Raw genomic sequence first — 14,578 nt, 5'->3', positions numbered from 1 at the left:
CGTTGATGACATCATTGGTTCCCAAGCTTATTTGTAATGAATGATGCCATATCTGCTCTAGTTTAGGTCTCGACTTAATCGAAACTTTGCTCTGATTATTGTATGATGTCAAGACCAGATAGGGCGATTATTAGACTCGTGCTTAGGCTAGGAATAGGGATAGGGTTAGCTATTATAGATGTGAAAGTTGAGAATTATTTCCATGTGTTATGCACTAAACTGACACAAAACTGAATTTGAAAAGAAAAAGAAATGATAACTTGATGATTAAAATTAAGACACGTCTTAGATTTATCGTAATTATTTCTCAATATACTGTATATAAATTTCATTGTCGATGTTATAAGACATCTTTGATTTCTGATGATCAAAACTTTGACAGTTGTTTTATTGCATGTTTCATGTTATAAGGCATATTTGACTAAAGCATTGCTGTATATTACAAGTGAAAATAAAATGAATGTTCAAAATCAGTGTCTCATAGTTTAACTTTTTGCATATTCTACAACCCCTGGCCAAACCCCATAAAACAACATTGAGTTGGGGGAGAGGGGAGTAATATGTTTTTAACAAGCTTGCCAGTCAATACATTCGCGAAAATCTGTAAAATGCGTTGTCTCAACTGGTTTCGTCCGGGATTGTAGCTAACAAGTGGATCTGGACTCGTTTCTACAACAGTTGATTTTCATTGCTTTTGCTAATCTCTAATTGTTACTTTATTTCATGCTATAGCTTCGTTTCAGTTTCAACTTGACAACCCAATAAAACTCATCGCGACTGAACATTTAGAATGCCCTATAATTGCTATGCGCGTTATTTTACTGGCTTCTCCCCACGATCTTTTAAAGGGCGGACGTACTGATAGTGTCAGTTACTCATGCACGCGACAAAGTTGGTTCATGCTTTAACGTGCACTATCGAGTTATGGTCCACGCGGAAGGTTTGGAGAGCCCAAAATTAATTTAAGAGGCAGCTGAGTTGCTTGAGGCGATATTCGAGAGCAACTCTAGCTTCTTGAGTGCTCTCAAAACTTCCCGTAAGTGCATAGCTAAAAGCATAAACCAATTGTTTCAGAACATATAGTTTTACCCCGCTCTAACTTGACCTAACTCGGGCCACTCTTGCGAGAAAAAAAAACTTTATGGCGATGCAATTTGCTTACGCTATCAGGATGCTCTGCTGGTTTTTATAGTTCAGCACTAATTTTTCTCTAATTCTGATTGGTTTAAATTGAACACATGACGCGATAGTTTTCATCCGCTGAGAGACACTTTTTTAAACAATATAGTTTTCTGTCGAGGAACGGTCGGCTGAAAGTTGCCTCTTGGAAATTTGATGTTCTTAAAACAAATATTAAAATATGCTTGATTTAAGAACATCAAGTTTCCAAAGGGCAACTATCAGATCGATATCTCCGAGACAAAACACTCTATCTTTTTTATTGTTTATCACTGAGGTTTCTTCCGCGTTCCTATTCAAAAACGAGCATCATGATTTTTTTCTTCTTTTAAGAATAAAATACTTAATTGATAGCCGAAATGTAACTGATGAAACACACCAGAAAAAAACGCACTAAATGTAGGGAATTTAGTGTTTTTATGTTTCTAGGCCCGCCTTTTTGCAAAAAAGTTTACGGACGAGTGCTAACTATCCGGGTATTTTTTATCGGACGGGCACTATGCGCATCTTCGTTCCCAGGGCCATCTCCGCTTTTAAGCTGGAGGGGCGGGCGTAGAAAACCCTGACTTATAGGGAACATACACGATCTATCTCTGATTGAACGCTGTTCCGATTGATTGGTAATTCAATTTTTACACTTTTAGACCAACTATCTTTAAATTATTAGGTTAGTACGATTAGAACCAGATTTTTATAAACTCACTACTTAACAGTTTCTGTTAATACTTAGAAATCTCGGTCTTCGGGGAATCTCTTAGTAGTACTTAGAGTCAATTTCAATCTCATTGTCACTAAGGTCAGTTAGCAAACTCAGCTAAAAACAAAGCCAAAAAAGAAAGCAATGCAAGGGCAAACTTTATCTGCCATGATGGCATTTAGGCGCAGTCAAAATGAACATGGTAATCGCGGCAACATTAAAAACATAGCGCGTCTTGCAAGGTGTGCTGTAAAGCTTAATCTAGGACTTAAACCTGTATTAAACGATTTTTGATGAACGAGCATTCTCAATATATGGGTCAGTGAACTTTTTTGCTGGTTTGGATTGAAGATTTTGATTGTTTTAGCAGTTTAACTCGTCTTCCTGGGTAAACATTGTCAAAGTTGCTTTTTCACCAATGAAAAAAGCAGGGTAGAAAACAATCCTGCCAAGGCCATGCATGCAGTCAATATTTTGGTTTGGTAGTTAAAGCAGTCCTTGGATAGCTCAGCTGTTTGTAGTGGCAACTCAGCATCTCTTTGCACAGGTGGCCCAAGCATAAAATTTGAATATATTAAAGTAAAATGGCGGCCTTTAAAAATATAAGAGTTTATATGGGTTTTAAACGGAAAAATTTTGAGCGATAAATAAAAGCGCAAATTTTAAATAAAGTTGACGGAACATGAAATAGTGTCGTTTGCTTTTGTTACAGCGTAATTTCAAGCCATTTTGAGCTATTTTACGTTGATTTACTGTAACATGTTTATCGTACATAATAATATGACAAGGTAGGAAACCTTGGTCGCTACTGGCGTGCGACATGTGTTCAAATTGACTCGAATTTCGCACACAAAAAAAGCTACCACTTATATTCTGACTTCAAATACCAAAGATAGGATGATAAGCGAATGCGTTCTTAAAACGTGCTTGCTCCTACCTCGTCATTCTCAGCAACTAGCCGCTTTTGAAATTCCAAAACCAGCTCAAAATCGCCGCCATTTAGTGCGGGACTCCCACGACAGTAACGAAATGGCCCAAAATAGACTGGACTCCAGTCAAATTGATCCCCAACGGAGAGGGGCACGCTACTTTTGTTCGCGCATCAAGTTGTTTCCACTACCACACGGCGAGGACAATATTTGCCTCTCGTCGCAGCCCACGCGTGACAACATGGCGTGTCTCCGACCGTAACGTGGAAGCTTAAATCCAGTTGTAGAGATTAACTCCACTGGCCAGGTGCGTATAATATATACCTAAAATCTGTTTCGATTCTTTTTTTATCTGCATTCATTTTTTATCAATTTTGCTTTCGTTTACACAAGACACTGAGTAAATACAACTAGGGACGTTCTAAAACATTTTAAAATAATTCATTTACTCTTAAGCTTTTTAGCCGCCATGATATCTTTGTTGTTCAATAGGTGAAGCGCCTATTTTTTTTCTTAACTGTTTAAGTCAATCAAAATTAAGAAATAACATTTGCCTAAAAAAATATTGAACATGCATTCAAATTAACGTGTAATTTGGAGTAAAAAAAAAATGTATGGTAAAAATTATTACAACAACAATAGTAAATTGAAAAAAAAAACCAAGTTCATGCCGCTGGCACCCGTGTGTGATGACACGCTTTGTTGGAGCTTTTTTCATTTTTAACTTATTCGCAGACCTTTTTATAGTATTTACTACCCATTTTGCTGTATATTTCAATCATTTAATTGCAAATAATTTCATTTTAAGTTCTATACTGTTACATTTTGCGCGACGAACTTAATTTCGCGTGAACAGAAGGCACATATTTCGCGGACTTATTTGTCACGATTTGTTCATAAAGTACCTCAAAAACATAAAAATACAAAATTGACCTTTAAAAGTATATTTTCTCGCAGGTCTTTAATTTCGCGTTTTTTTTTTCAATCGCAAAAATCATGTCACGCGAAAATGAGCTTGTAATAATTAATAAGGTATCTCGCACGATTTGCGATGTTACTTGTATTTTAGAGGTTAACGATGACTTGTGTTAACAAATTGTATTGGTGCAGGTTAACAGATGACCAAAAAGAAATATATCAAGTGGTACAAAGTGGACATAATGTTTTTATCACCGGAAAAGCTGGCACTGGGAAATCATTCCTTGTAAAGGAACTCTTTCGTAATTTTGTCAGAAGAGGAGTTAGTTGTGCGATAATTAGTTCAAGTGGAATTTCTGGAACATTGTACAATGAGCTTGGCGTGGCAGTACCAACAGTCCACGCCTACTACGCACTAGAGACGGCAAATCGTCCTTGGAGACAGGTTGTAGAAAGATCCGCGGCAAACAATCTTGTGCGAGAGAAGTTGTCAAGTGTCGAATGCATCATCTGGGACGAAGCCTCAATGTCAAGCCGTAGGGTTTTTGAAATAACAAACTACATCCATCATCTTTTAGCACCGTGCAATGACACGTGGAAACCTTTTGCTGGCAAGCAAGTGGTCGTAGTTGGTGAATTCCTACAATTACAGCCCGTACCGAATTTTTTTGACGAGGGGAGGCCTATGTTTGAATCACACATATTCTGTAAGGCTCTTTCTCATCGATACGAACTGTCAACTATTATGCGGCAAGACCCCAAAGAATTACAGTTTCTTCAATGCTTAGGGGAAGTTCGACTCGGCTATTGCAGTGGAACCAGCCAGCGATTCCTTGAGTATCTATCAATAACCCTCACAGATGAAGTAAGTGTACAAAAGTGTACAAGCAACGCACATTTACTTTAGGAAACTAAGTGTTCTTTTTCACAACAGTGAAGTTTTGTCGTGTATTCCTGGCGAGTTTGTGAGGCTCACGGCTACCGATGACGGCGATACTCGGGGAATACAATGCCCTGCTGAAAAGGTTATTATTCTAAAACCTGGTTGCAAGGTTATGTTGCTGTGGAATGTGTCGGACAAACTAAGAAATGGTTCGTCTGGAATCTTTGTGGAATCAAAAGAGGGCAACATTATTGTCGACTTTCCCGATGTTGGCCATACATGTCTACAGCGTCAGACATGGTATAAGCGTCTGCTAACCGGGATTGCAGTGGGCTCAAGAAGGCAGTACCCTGTGGCACCCATGTACGCTATTACATGTCATAAGTCTCAAGGACTAACCCTTCAAGCAGCAGTTGTACACTGCAGTAGAGAGTTTGTTCCTGGTCTGACGTACGTTTCATTTTCACGTGTGGAAACATGTGAGAACCTGCAGGTTATTGGATTTTCAAAGGAACAGTTGTTGAAACCAGGAGAAGCCTTTTTAAGGGTTTGCGAAGGGCATCGTGACCCTGTAAATGGTCACGAGTTTAGTTGCTGTAGGAATCAGTTGTTATCTGAAGAGGAAATGATTGTTGTGGAGAGCGATTATAACGCTGAGGTTGAAAATGATGCAAGGTTAAGGTTTAATGGGGACGCTCTTTGGAATGAGTCCGAACAACTGGTCAGTAGCTTTTTTGAGAGAGGAGAACCTGAGGAGCAGGTTGTTGATCTTAACACAGTGTATGCTCTTTTGACAGAAGAGGGGCAAAATTCAATACTAAGGAACACTCCCGCGGACTTCGATCTGCGACATATCCTGGAAGAAATAAAAGTTAAAGAGGTTTTGTCTGATTTTTCTAAAAGGGTGAACGAGGAAGTGGAGAAATTAATCACCCTCGACCAAGAAAACCGAAAAGTGATGGGACAAATTTTGTGGTATCGAGCTGTTCAGATTATCATCGTAATCCAGATGTGGAATTGAAGATTTGTTCGAGGCAATGGTCAGCTGACACTCGTGAGCTTTACATGCTTATAACTCGATCACCGAGTTTCTTCAGAGACTTGCAGTTGTTCTTTGGAACGCAGGACCTGTCAGAAACTCAAACCTTTATTGGTACCGATTTGATGTTAGCTGTTTATAAAAGAGTTGTGGCGGCCGCTGCAGACCAAGTTAGAGAAAAAGAAGCTCGTGATCCTGTCGAATTTGATGTGAAATCAATGCCGGTTGAAGGCTTGGCAAAAGTGCGACACGTAGGAGCCTGGGCTATTAGAAAGGTCCTTGATCAGAAACGAAAGTATGCAAAGGAGCATGTGTACTCCACAAATCAGGCAACCCGAGGCACCGCCAAGAAATGCTTCGAAATATGTGAACTGCTCGAGGACTATATAATTGACAGCAGAAGCCATCTTCAAGAAATCTCCAAATACCCTGAAACACTATCTGTAACCGAAGAAAAACAATTCAGAAGTCAAGGTCTTGTAAATGTTGGCGACAATGCATATGAGTTCTTTTTAGCCACTGAAGCATTGCGGGTTAAAGAGATGAACGAGTCCAAGCTTGAGCTGCATAAAGAGGACACAATGGATCAAAGTTTAAAGTCACTTCAATCCTCGGCAGAACTCAAGGCTAAGTGGATGATATGCTTTCCACCTCAAGTAGTGGATGAAAACAAGGTACGTAATGAATTTAATAATTTACCTTTTCAGCAATCAACTAATCAAGAACTTTATGTCCTAAACCCGAGAAAAAACACGAACCCTATCATCTATCAACTTTCAATACTGCTAATTAATTAACATCTGATTAAAACATAAAAATATTGACTAATCTAAGTGTAATTAGCTTAATTTAATACATATATGTGCCATTAAAAGAACAATCGGAATCAGGAAAGTTGGTGGCTGATTAAGAATACATGTATCTACACCCGTAAAGAGGAAAGTCTATTTCCTTTTTTCTGCTCCCGATTGCGTATTTAATGTCATTGCCCTGTATTGCATTGCGCATCCGTACTTTGCAGAATTTTACGCGTAATAAGCGCGTGCACTTAAAAAATGGCGGCTTTTTTCTTTGCGGCTTACTCGGCAAGAGACGTAGATTGTCGCTTTCTCGTAAACGACTGAGTTTGGTCACCTATCATTTTTTTTTTCATATTTTGGGTGTAGCGATCAAATTCTTTCAGTAAGATGAAAACAGATTAATTACTCGCAGAGGAATTATAAAGGAATTTTATGGAATGTACAAGGTCTTCCTGCTCCTAAACGAATATAGTGAAATTTAAGTTCCCTTAATTAAAGTAATAAACCAGTAGGCGAAGTTTGGTTAAAAATCTTTGTTAAGTTCTTTTTCAGGGTAACGACCTTAAGGTAATTCAGTGTTTTACTTGAAAACTAGGCCAGTTGGCACTCCTTTGTCAATTAATATATTTATTTTCAAATCCGTCAGTCAGTTGGTTAAATATTTTTGAACGTTAAGTATTTTAGGCCTTCTAATGGTTAAATTGGGTTTCAATGCTTTAGGAGGTTCTTGATACGATGTTTGAGTTGGTCATACACCGATACGTGAAGATGGGAGCAGGACAGTACTTACGAGATTTTCGCCTAGCTCACAGGTAATAAATACCAACAGTGGATAAGCAACATTTTATTTACTTCATGCTTAGCATACTTCTTATCCATTTTCCTTTTGATCTTACGAAGGATGAAAAGAAGTGCAGAACACAGAAAAAAGGTACTTCAAAAGCAAACAGGCTTTACACGAAAAGAGATCCGCGGTACAGTTTCAGGATATTTTAGCAGACGACAGCGAGGGAAAGGCTGTAAGTCATCACCGTCTTGTAAGTTTTGTTAAGAAATTTGGTGCCACTTCCTTCACCAAGATGTACACCAAAGAACAGCTGATGAGATTAAGTTCAGCTTACGGCGTACAAGTCAATTCAAGGGCAAACAAGACCACTCTGACCGAGAGCTTGATTCCCGCCCTTCAGTCTTGCTCAAGTATACCCAAGCCATGTTTTGTCAGCGAATATCAAGCACAAGCCAGTGCTGATGATAATTTACAACGCGTGGTTTTGCGAATCTCTAGACGGAACTAGTGCAAGGTATTTATATGATTTCGAAGAACATGTTATAGCGTATCAGTGTGGAGATGTATTTTTAATGCTCTTTATTCCTATTCCAGCACACTAGCTCACTAATACAGTTACTTACACTACACACAAATTACAAAAAAGTGTTTTGGCATACAATGATATTACATGCAATTATTTATTGTGGAATTGCTATTCATGCCAATTAAACCTACTCTGTCCTTTTTTTTACTTAGGAGTGCCGTAACTTTGAGAGTAGAGACTCTGTATCACAGTTACCATTTGGTGCAAATTAAGGTGAACAGTTTGCCGGATGATATCAGCTGTCTGTGAGCGTCTCCACCTCTCCGAATGTTTGTTGGATGTCTGTGAACCTTTCTGTTCACCTTCGACATTATGCATCCCAACTGGAATGATTACATTGGCCGTTGTTAATTTTGCAGTATTTATTGTTATAAACACAACATTAAATAGTATTAACAGTTATTACATGTACAATGATTATAACAAAAGCTGTAAAACTGTAAAACTTAAACGTTTTTTGAAAGCATTTTTCAGGAAAACAATGCTTTAAGTCTGCAACTTGTATGGATGAGCTATTTAAAATATTCATTTATATGCTAACGTTCTATGAACAAACTCCCCAGAAAACGGAGTTTATGTTTTCCACTAATTAAGGTGCTAAAAATATATTCTTATGAATCTAGTTCACCATGTGAATTAACAAACACTCTAAGTGCAATTCAATTAGGGACGAAAGTAGATACCCTAATGTAGTGTTATAAGTTTAAATAAAACTTAGCTATACAATTGATAGATCGATTGCAATGCTTCTTTCCATTTGTTTGATTGCTATTTTTTAAATAAATTTTTGACTACTTTCTTTTCTTAACTCGCCTTCCTGCAAGTTATTCTCCGGTTCAAAGCTGGGGAGATGTGCATACTAATGCATAATGTAATATCCCCCAAATACGCATCGACCAGAACAAACTTCACTCAACTGGCTGACATGGGCTACATACAAAGACATCGAAACTTTGCTTTTCTCAAATGATCATACAATCAACTACCATTGAAATTGTAAACACAAGCGAACCATGCTCAACACCTGACACTTTGAACCAAAGAATCCCTTGCCTTTTAATTTCCGGATTCACGAGATTGAAGAAATATGATATTTGCAGGATATATGTGCAGACGGGAACTTTGGTACTTAGTTTCGAGGTTGTTTATTATCACAACCGGCATTGCTTTTCGGACTTATTATCATTTGCCTGTGCCTGATGGTGTTTTGGGCTGCTTCTTGAAGTCTCCAAGTTGGATTACTGTTTTGACCATTGCACGATCTTACCTGGCAGAAATGATTTTCAACCAGGTCTTGGTTGATAATGGCTGGTTTGACCACTGACTGGGGATGCTGTTTAAGCTTAATGGACACTATTGCTTGAAAACCCCAAATCATCGACTGCAAGTCGAACCATAGCTTAAGAGAGAAAAAATGCTCGGGTTTGACTCCAGCAAACGATCTCCACTGAGTGAGAAAAGTGAGAAAGCTCGTTAAATCATCAAGCCTTGGGTCAGAGATGGAGGATATTGGCAGTTTTGTGTTGAATAAGTCAATGACTTTCGAGGTGTGCGTAAGGAGTTCTATTGTGGCGTCAACTCCATTGCTTCCACTCCCTTGACCTTTTCTCAATAGATGTGCCTTTTAACCCTAAAACAGTGATTAATTGTCTTATTCGGCAATATAATTTGGTATCGATTTATTTTGTTTTGAAATTAGGATGAGTGAAAAAACTTTATATTTATAATGGAAAAAAACTAAGACTTCAACATGTTCTTCTTCGAGTTGTTCATGACATAATTCCGTAGTGTTACAATTTCAAAATATTATTAAATGATATATAGTTATTTTTTCGACCAATTGGATAAATTCTCAGTAATTTTAAGATTTTTCAATAGAAGCGTTAGAGTTCCTGTTGCTATACCGACGTTTGTGACAAAACTTCTTTAGAGCGGTTTTCACTTGAGTATCGAAAGTAAATTGCGTTTGCTTTGGTTTTGCATTACTACGCTTAGTGATTGGCTTAAAAAATTCGCACCACGTTTTCAGCCAATCAGGAGTAAAACCAAAACCAATTGTGACTCTCTCCCGCACGTTTTTCCGCGTTTCGTGCCAGCTACATGTATTTGCTTCGAGTTTTGATTGGTTCACTGAATTGTCTGTGCGCTTTGCGATTGGCCAGAGTAATAACTTTGGTTTTGGTTTTACGACACTCAGTTGAAAACTGCTCTATGTGAGACGTTCTCAGTGGTATTATATGTTAGTATATAGCTTCATCAACCTTAACATGTTCTTGTCCAGCACATCCTCTGCCAAATGGTTTCTCATCTTGGATGCTGGATCGAGGTGAAAGTGTTCCAAGGTGAGTTTCTCGTGAGTTGGCAAAGAACATTCTCCTTGGTCATAGTGGAATGCGTTTACAAAGTGCTCCCAAATAATAAAACTGTGTTGGGCTGTCTTAAGGCACCGCGTGCTACCGTCCATACAGCTCTTAAGTACATTGTTCCTTATCTTCTTGAAGTTGTGCTAATGAAAACAATAAGGTATTAAAAACATAAACACACATATGACATTCAGCCCCCGTAATTTAAGATGAATTACATAATTATAATTTCTTCGTAATTATTTCCGCAGTTAATTTTCATGTAGAACCTGGCTTACAGATGAAACATCGATATTAGAAAAAAAGTTTTCCACTTCAACGACCACAATCATTCACAGAGCAGCCTTTGGAAATTTAAAGAGGTTATTGAATATGAATAATTGGAGGTCTTCCCATTCATAATTCTAAACTGTTTTCATTTTTTTAGTTTTCAAACGAGATATATGTATTTATATTATATAAATCAAGATCAGTTATAATAAGAATAAGAAAGACTTTTTAAACTAACTTTGGGATCCATTAAGAAAACCATCGGTTTTCCACTGTAAATGTTGTTGGCGATAAACTTTCTTTCAATTGCCTCACTTTCGTCTCGAAAGTGAAATTTGATGAATTGCCTATTGACTTCGGCACCATCCAAGATACAGTAGTAGATTCTGTGTGTAACATAGATATATGTGCAAGGTTAAATTTCAACGTGATTGAGATCATGAAGAAGAAAAATATTAGACATTAAGTATAATTATACATACGTAACTTTACCAGATGTTTGCTTTAAACCTCTTTATTTATTCGCAGTAAAGTCTAGCTTTTTTATGTTATGTTTGACTTAGATAAATTTCACTTACGTAAAACCAGTTTGCAGCATTTTCTTGACTCCTTCCCAGAAACAGAAAAATAAACTACTTGGGGTACAGTTGTTTGAGGCAAACTGCGCAACAGGGAATCTGAAACCATTATCGCTCAAAAAAACGAACTGTAGTACATGGGAAGCGAGTGTGTTATTGTCTTTCTGCCCTATAAAATATTTAAAGAGAAAAAAAAATATTAGTTCTGTCGTTTTTCATTTTTAAAATAGAAACTCAATCACACTGAATATTCATAATAAGTTGCGAATTTTTGTTATTTTCATTACAAATTTTTACAATCCAGTTTCGAAAAATGCGACACTGGATAAGTCTTTTGTTATAATCATTCATATATAAAACAAGAAGATCATTTACTTGTCCAAAATTTGATAACCTTAACGTGACTTTCACGAACGCAAGTTATGACGCTTGAAATGGAATTTTGCAGCTGTTCCCTTGGTATCCGCAATCTAGTTCAGGGTACGGCAATAGCCTGCTTTACCTGAAAGCTTTGTCATGTCATCATGAATTTTTCCTAGGTCGACAAACCCAACCAGCCGACATTTTCCATTTTTGACTACCATTTCCAAGTCCTCCTGCGAAAACAGAAGATGTAGCAGATAGATGTACTAATAACACTACAAAGTGCCTAAACCTCTGTTTACAAAGAGCTTGGTCGTCATCTAAAATGATAAACGTTTGATTTTTTGATCCAATGATAATCTATTTTACTTTTAAAAATGCAAAAGGCTTAACTGGATTTAGTACCTTTACCAATACTCCAAGAAACTCTGTCGTGCAACATCTAGTTAATTCGGAATACTCAATATTAAGACGAGAATATGGGAAGGAACGTTGAAGAACAGGTAATAAACTGCGTTTTTCTGAAATACTGAATCGTACAAACCTGGATCTTCATTTCGTCCAGGACTAAGCCTCCCATGTAATCTTGTGGCCCTAACTGTTTTTTGTTAGCTTCTTGTAGACACCACTTTAACATTTTGTCGTTCCACCCAGGTCTCTGCTCAACATTATTCTTGTGGTACCTGAGTGGTAATTTCATGGTTAGAGCATTGGCAGAAGCTATAAGTACTTATAACTTTTTAACGTCATCAGACACAGTGATCCCCAGTTTTCTGTAAGTCTTACTTTGAGCAACTATCTGGATGCATTACATGTTCACTAAAAATTTTTATTATTAATTGAACACAATTATGTTAATGATAATCATCATCATTATCATGGTTATTATTATTATTATTAATTAATTATTTATTCAGGAACTCAGTTTCTTTTTAAAAGATTACACCTACCGAATTGTTCGGTTGCTGGGGAGATACAGCACTCCTCTAAGCAAATCCAGCACACCAGGATGTTTGCAGTACATCTCGATGCATAGTCTCATCATCCTAGAAGAGCATATCAAAATTATTACAAGCGATGTTAGGTTTAAGGGTCATATATTAGATAATTGCGCGCTCACAATTGACTTTAATTTAACCAGGCATCATGTATTGTTCAGAAAAGAAAAAAGTAACAAAGACCAATTAAAATTAACGAAAATAACCCGAAATTGATAAAAGAGCCAATCAAACCTCAAGCGTGGAATACACAAAAAGCGCTCCAAGCGGGGAAAAACAAACACGTCGTAATTTCCATGCGGTGATGCAAGTTATTCCGTGATGGCTTCTTGATTTAACTAACTGAATACTGAAACCAGTACATCTTTAATATGAAATATACGTACTTACTTTGGGTGCCACCTGTAACCCTTTGAAGATGGTGTTTCCAAAAGCTGTTTTTGCTGCTCCCAGAATAGAGCCATGTCCTTGGGAATATCGCTTTTATTCACACTTGCCATCATGTTTCTTAGATCATTGTCGTCGTCTTCCTCTAGCTGTATCATCTCGGCTTCAATTTTCTCTCTTTTTGCTCTTTCAGCTTCTTTTTGCTTTTTCTCCTTTCTAATCATGTCACCGAGCTCTTCTTTGCACATGTACCGATGGTTGGTTTTGAGATCCATACCTTTTCCTCGTTCTTCTTTTCTTTTCTCTTTCTTTTTATATCTCTTTTTGAGGTTATTGCATTTCGGGCAATTTAATCCTGCTGAGTTGGTAAACACCTCACAGTCCGAGGCAAAGTACCTTTCCTCGGGGACCCCATCACCAGTAAGAGATGTCATTAAATTATTTTCCACTTTCACGTTGTAAAGTTCTAATTGTTTGTCAATTTCAGATGCAAGGAAACCACAACAGATGTAAGAGTTATCTATCAAATTCAGAAGATATTTAGCTCTGTCTAGTATTCCTGTCGTAATAAATTGGTTTTCGATTCTTGCGTTCACATGAGGTTCAATCGCGCGATTATCATACAAAACAACGGTCTCCACTTTTTCTTCGATGCAGTTTTTCCTAAATCGTACCTCAGTTACCATGAGTCTGCCATTGCAACGTTGATTTTCAAAGCGCGAGCAACTCACGATGGTCTCACTGCTCACTACAACTCTCCACTGCCCGTCTCCTGCATCCTTAACAACACTTTCAATATTTAATCGCAAGTTTTCCCACTCTTCTTCAAATCCCGTGCGATTGTTATGGAGTCCATTTCTTTTCTTGAGATTTAGGAATACCTTTTTAGGTTTTTTCTCAATTCTCTTGTTCGACGTTTTTATGGAGTCTCCAAACACATCGCGCATTGCCCTGAAAATAACTCGAGAGCTTATGTGGTCATCGTCGCTTGTTCTCAGTTTCTCCTCCTCACGATTAACGTGTGCTGTGATTTCCTCGTAAGTGGTTAAGCAATTCTCGCTAACTTCGTAATTCAGCAACACCCTTTGTTGAAAAAAAAAATAGTAAAAAATAAAATTATTAGGATAACTTTAATCTCTTTTAAGTATACAACAACAAGGAGAAGGAAAATACAAAAAGTAAAAAGAAAAAGGGAGAAAACACAAGGTAAGTAAAAAATAAGTGAAATTATCGACATGCAGCGGAAAATATGAAATATATTATAAAGATACGTTTAGTTTTACGGACCAAAATAAACAAGCAAACAATGAAATCGCAGAAAGTGCGATAGATAGCCTTCCACCAATATATTTTCCTATTTGCGTTAACAGTAGATGCAAGAAAAACAATAGCTTTAAAAAATAAACTAGCTATAAAATGTGACAAATTCACGTGCGAGACGTGATTTGTAAGGACCTTTTTTCTTCCGGCCATAGGAAACAAAATAATATGATATTTATCAAACGGCTTCGACCAGCAAATTAAAAACGTTTCCCAGTTTACCTTCTGCAATAAAAGAAGAATCGTGCACCTCTATATTACTTTAAGATTTCGCCTACAATTAAAAGCTTAAGGTTTTTTTTATGAAATGTTACTTTTCTACGCACGAATTCAGAAAACGTTGTGAACAACTGAAGATTATTAAAGTGAAACTTACCAAGCTCGAATGGAAGCATAGCAAGAAACCGTCAAACGTTTTTCTTTTTTTCTTCCTGGGTATTCTGCTGCTTCTTCCGGGTGACTTCGTTTAAATTTCGACAGC

At 37.3% G+C, this 14,578-nt stretch overlaps 2 protein-coding genes across 2 annotated transcripts in view; one reads left to right on the top strand and one right to left on the bottom strand.

The window, feature by feature from the left end:
* LOC144647798 (sphingosine 1-phosphate receptor 2-like) overlaps positions 1-14,578 on the top strand; it is a 276,150-nt gene that overhangs the window by 90,748 nt on the left and 170,824 nt on the right. The window lies entirely within an intron of this gene.
* On the bottom strand, positions 10,052-11,380 carry LOC144648637 (uncharacterized). The gene is made up of 4 exons (XM_078508144.1): positions 11,317-11,380; positions 11,030-11,198; positions 10,690-10,837; positions 10,052-10,324 (listed from the first exon to the last, which is right to left on the bottom strand). The coding sequence occupies exons 1-4, from the start codon at positions 11,378-11,380 to the stop codon at positions 10,052-10,054; spliced, it is 654 nt and encodes a 217-aa protein (XP_078364270.1).

This window comes from Oculina patagonica, chromosome 4 (genome assembly GCF_052425735.1).
Source record: "Oculina patagonica isolate OP01 chromosome 4, crgOcupat, whole genome shotgun sequence".
Lineage (NCBI taxonomy): Eukaryota > Metazoa > Cnidaria > Anthozoa > Scleractinia > Oculinidae > Oculina > Oculina patagonica.
Note: the sequence above shows the minus strand (reverse complement) of the source record. Positions and strands in the feature narration are given on the sequence as shown.

What these genes read in the sequence shown, in the direction of transcription:
- LOC144648637 (XM_078508144.1), bottom strand. Translation starts at nt 11,380, where the DNA reads ATGAATGATTATAACAAAAGACTTATCCAGTGTCGCATTTTTCGAAAC. An exon ending in AAACTGGATTGTAAAAATTT is followed by an intron (nt 11,199 to 11,316) that starts GTAATGAAAATA and finishes AATATTTTATAG; the next exon opens with GGCAGAAAGACAATAACACA. An exon ending in ATGCTGCAAACTGGTTTTAC is followed by an intron (nt 10,838 to 11,029) that starts GTAAGTGAAATT and finishes TGTTACACACAG; the next exon opens with AATCTACTACTGTATCTTGG.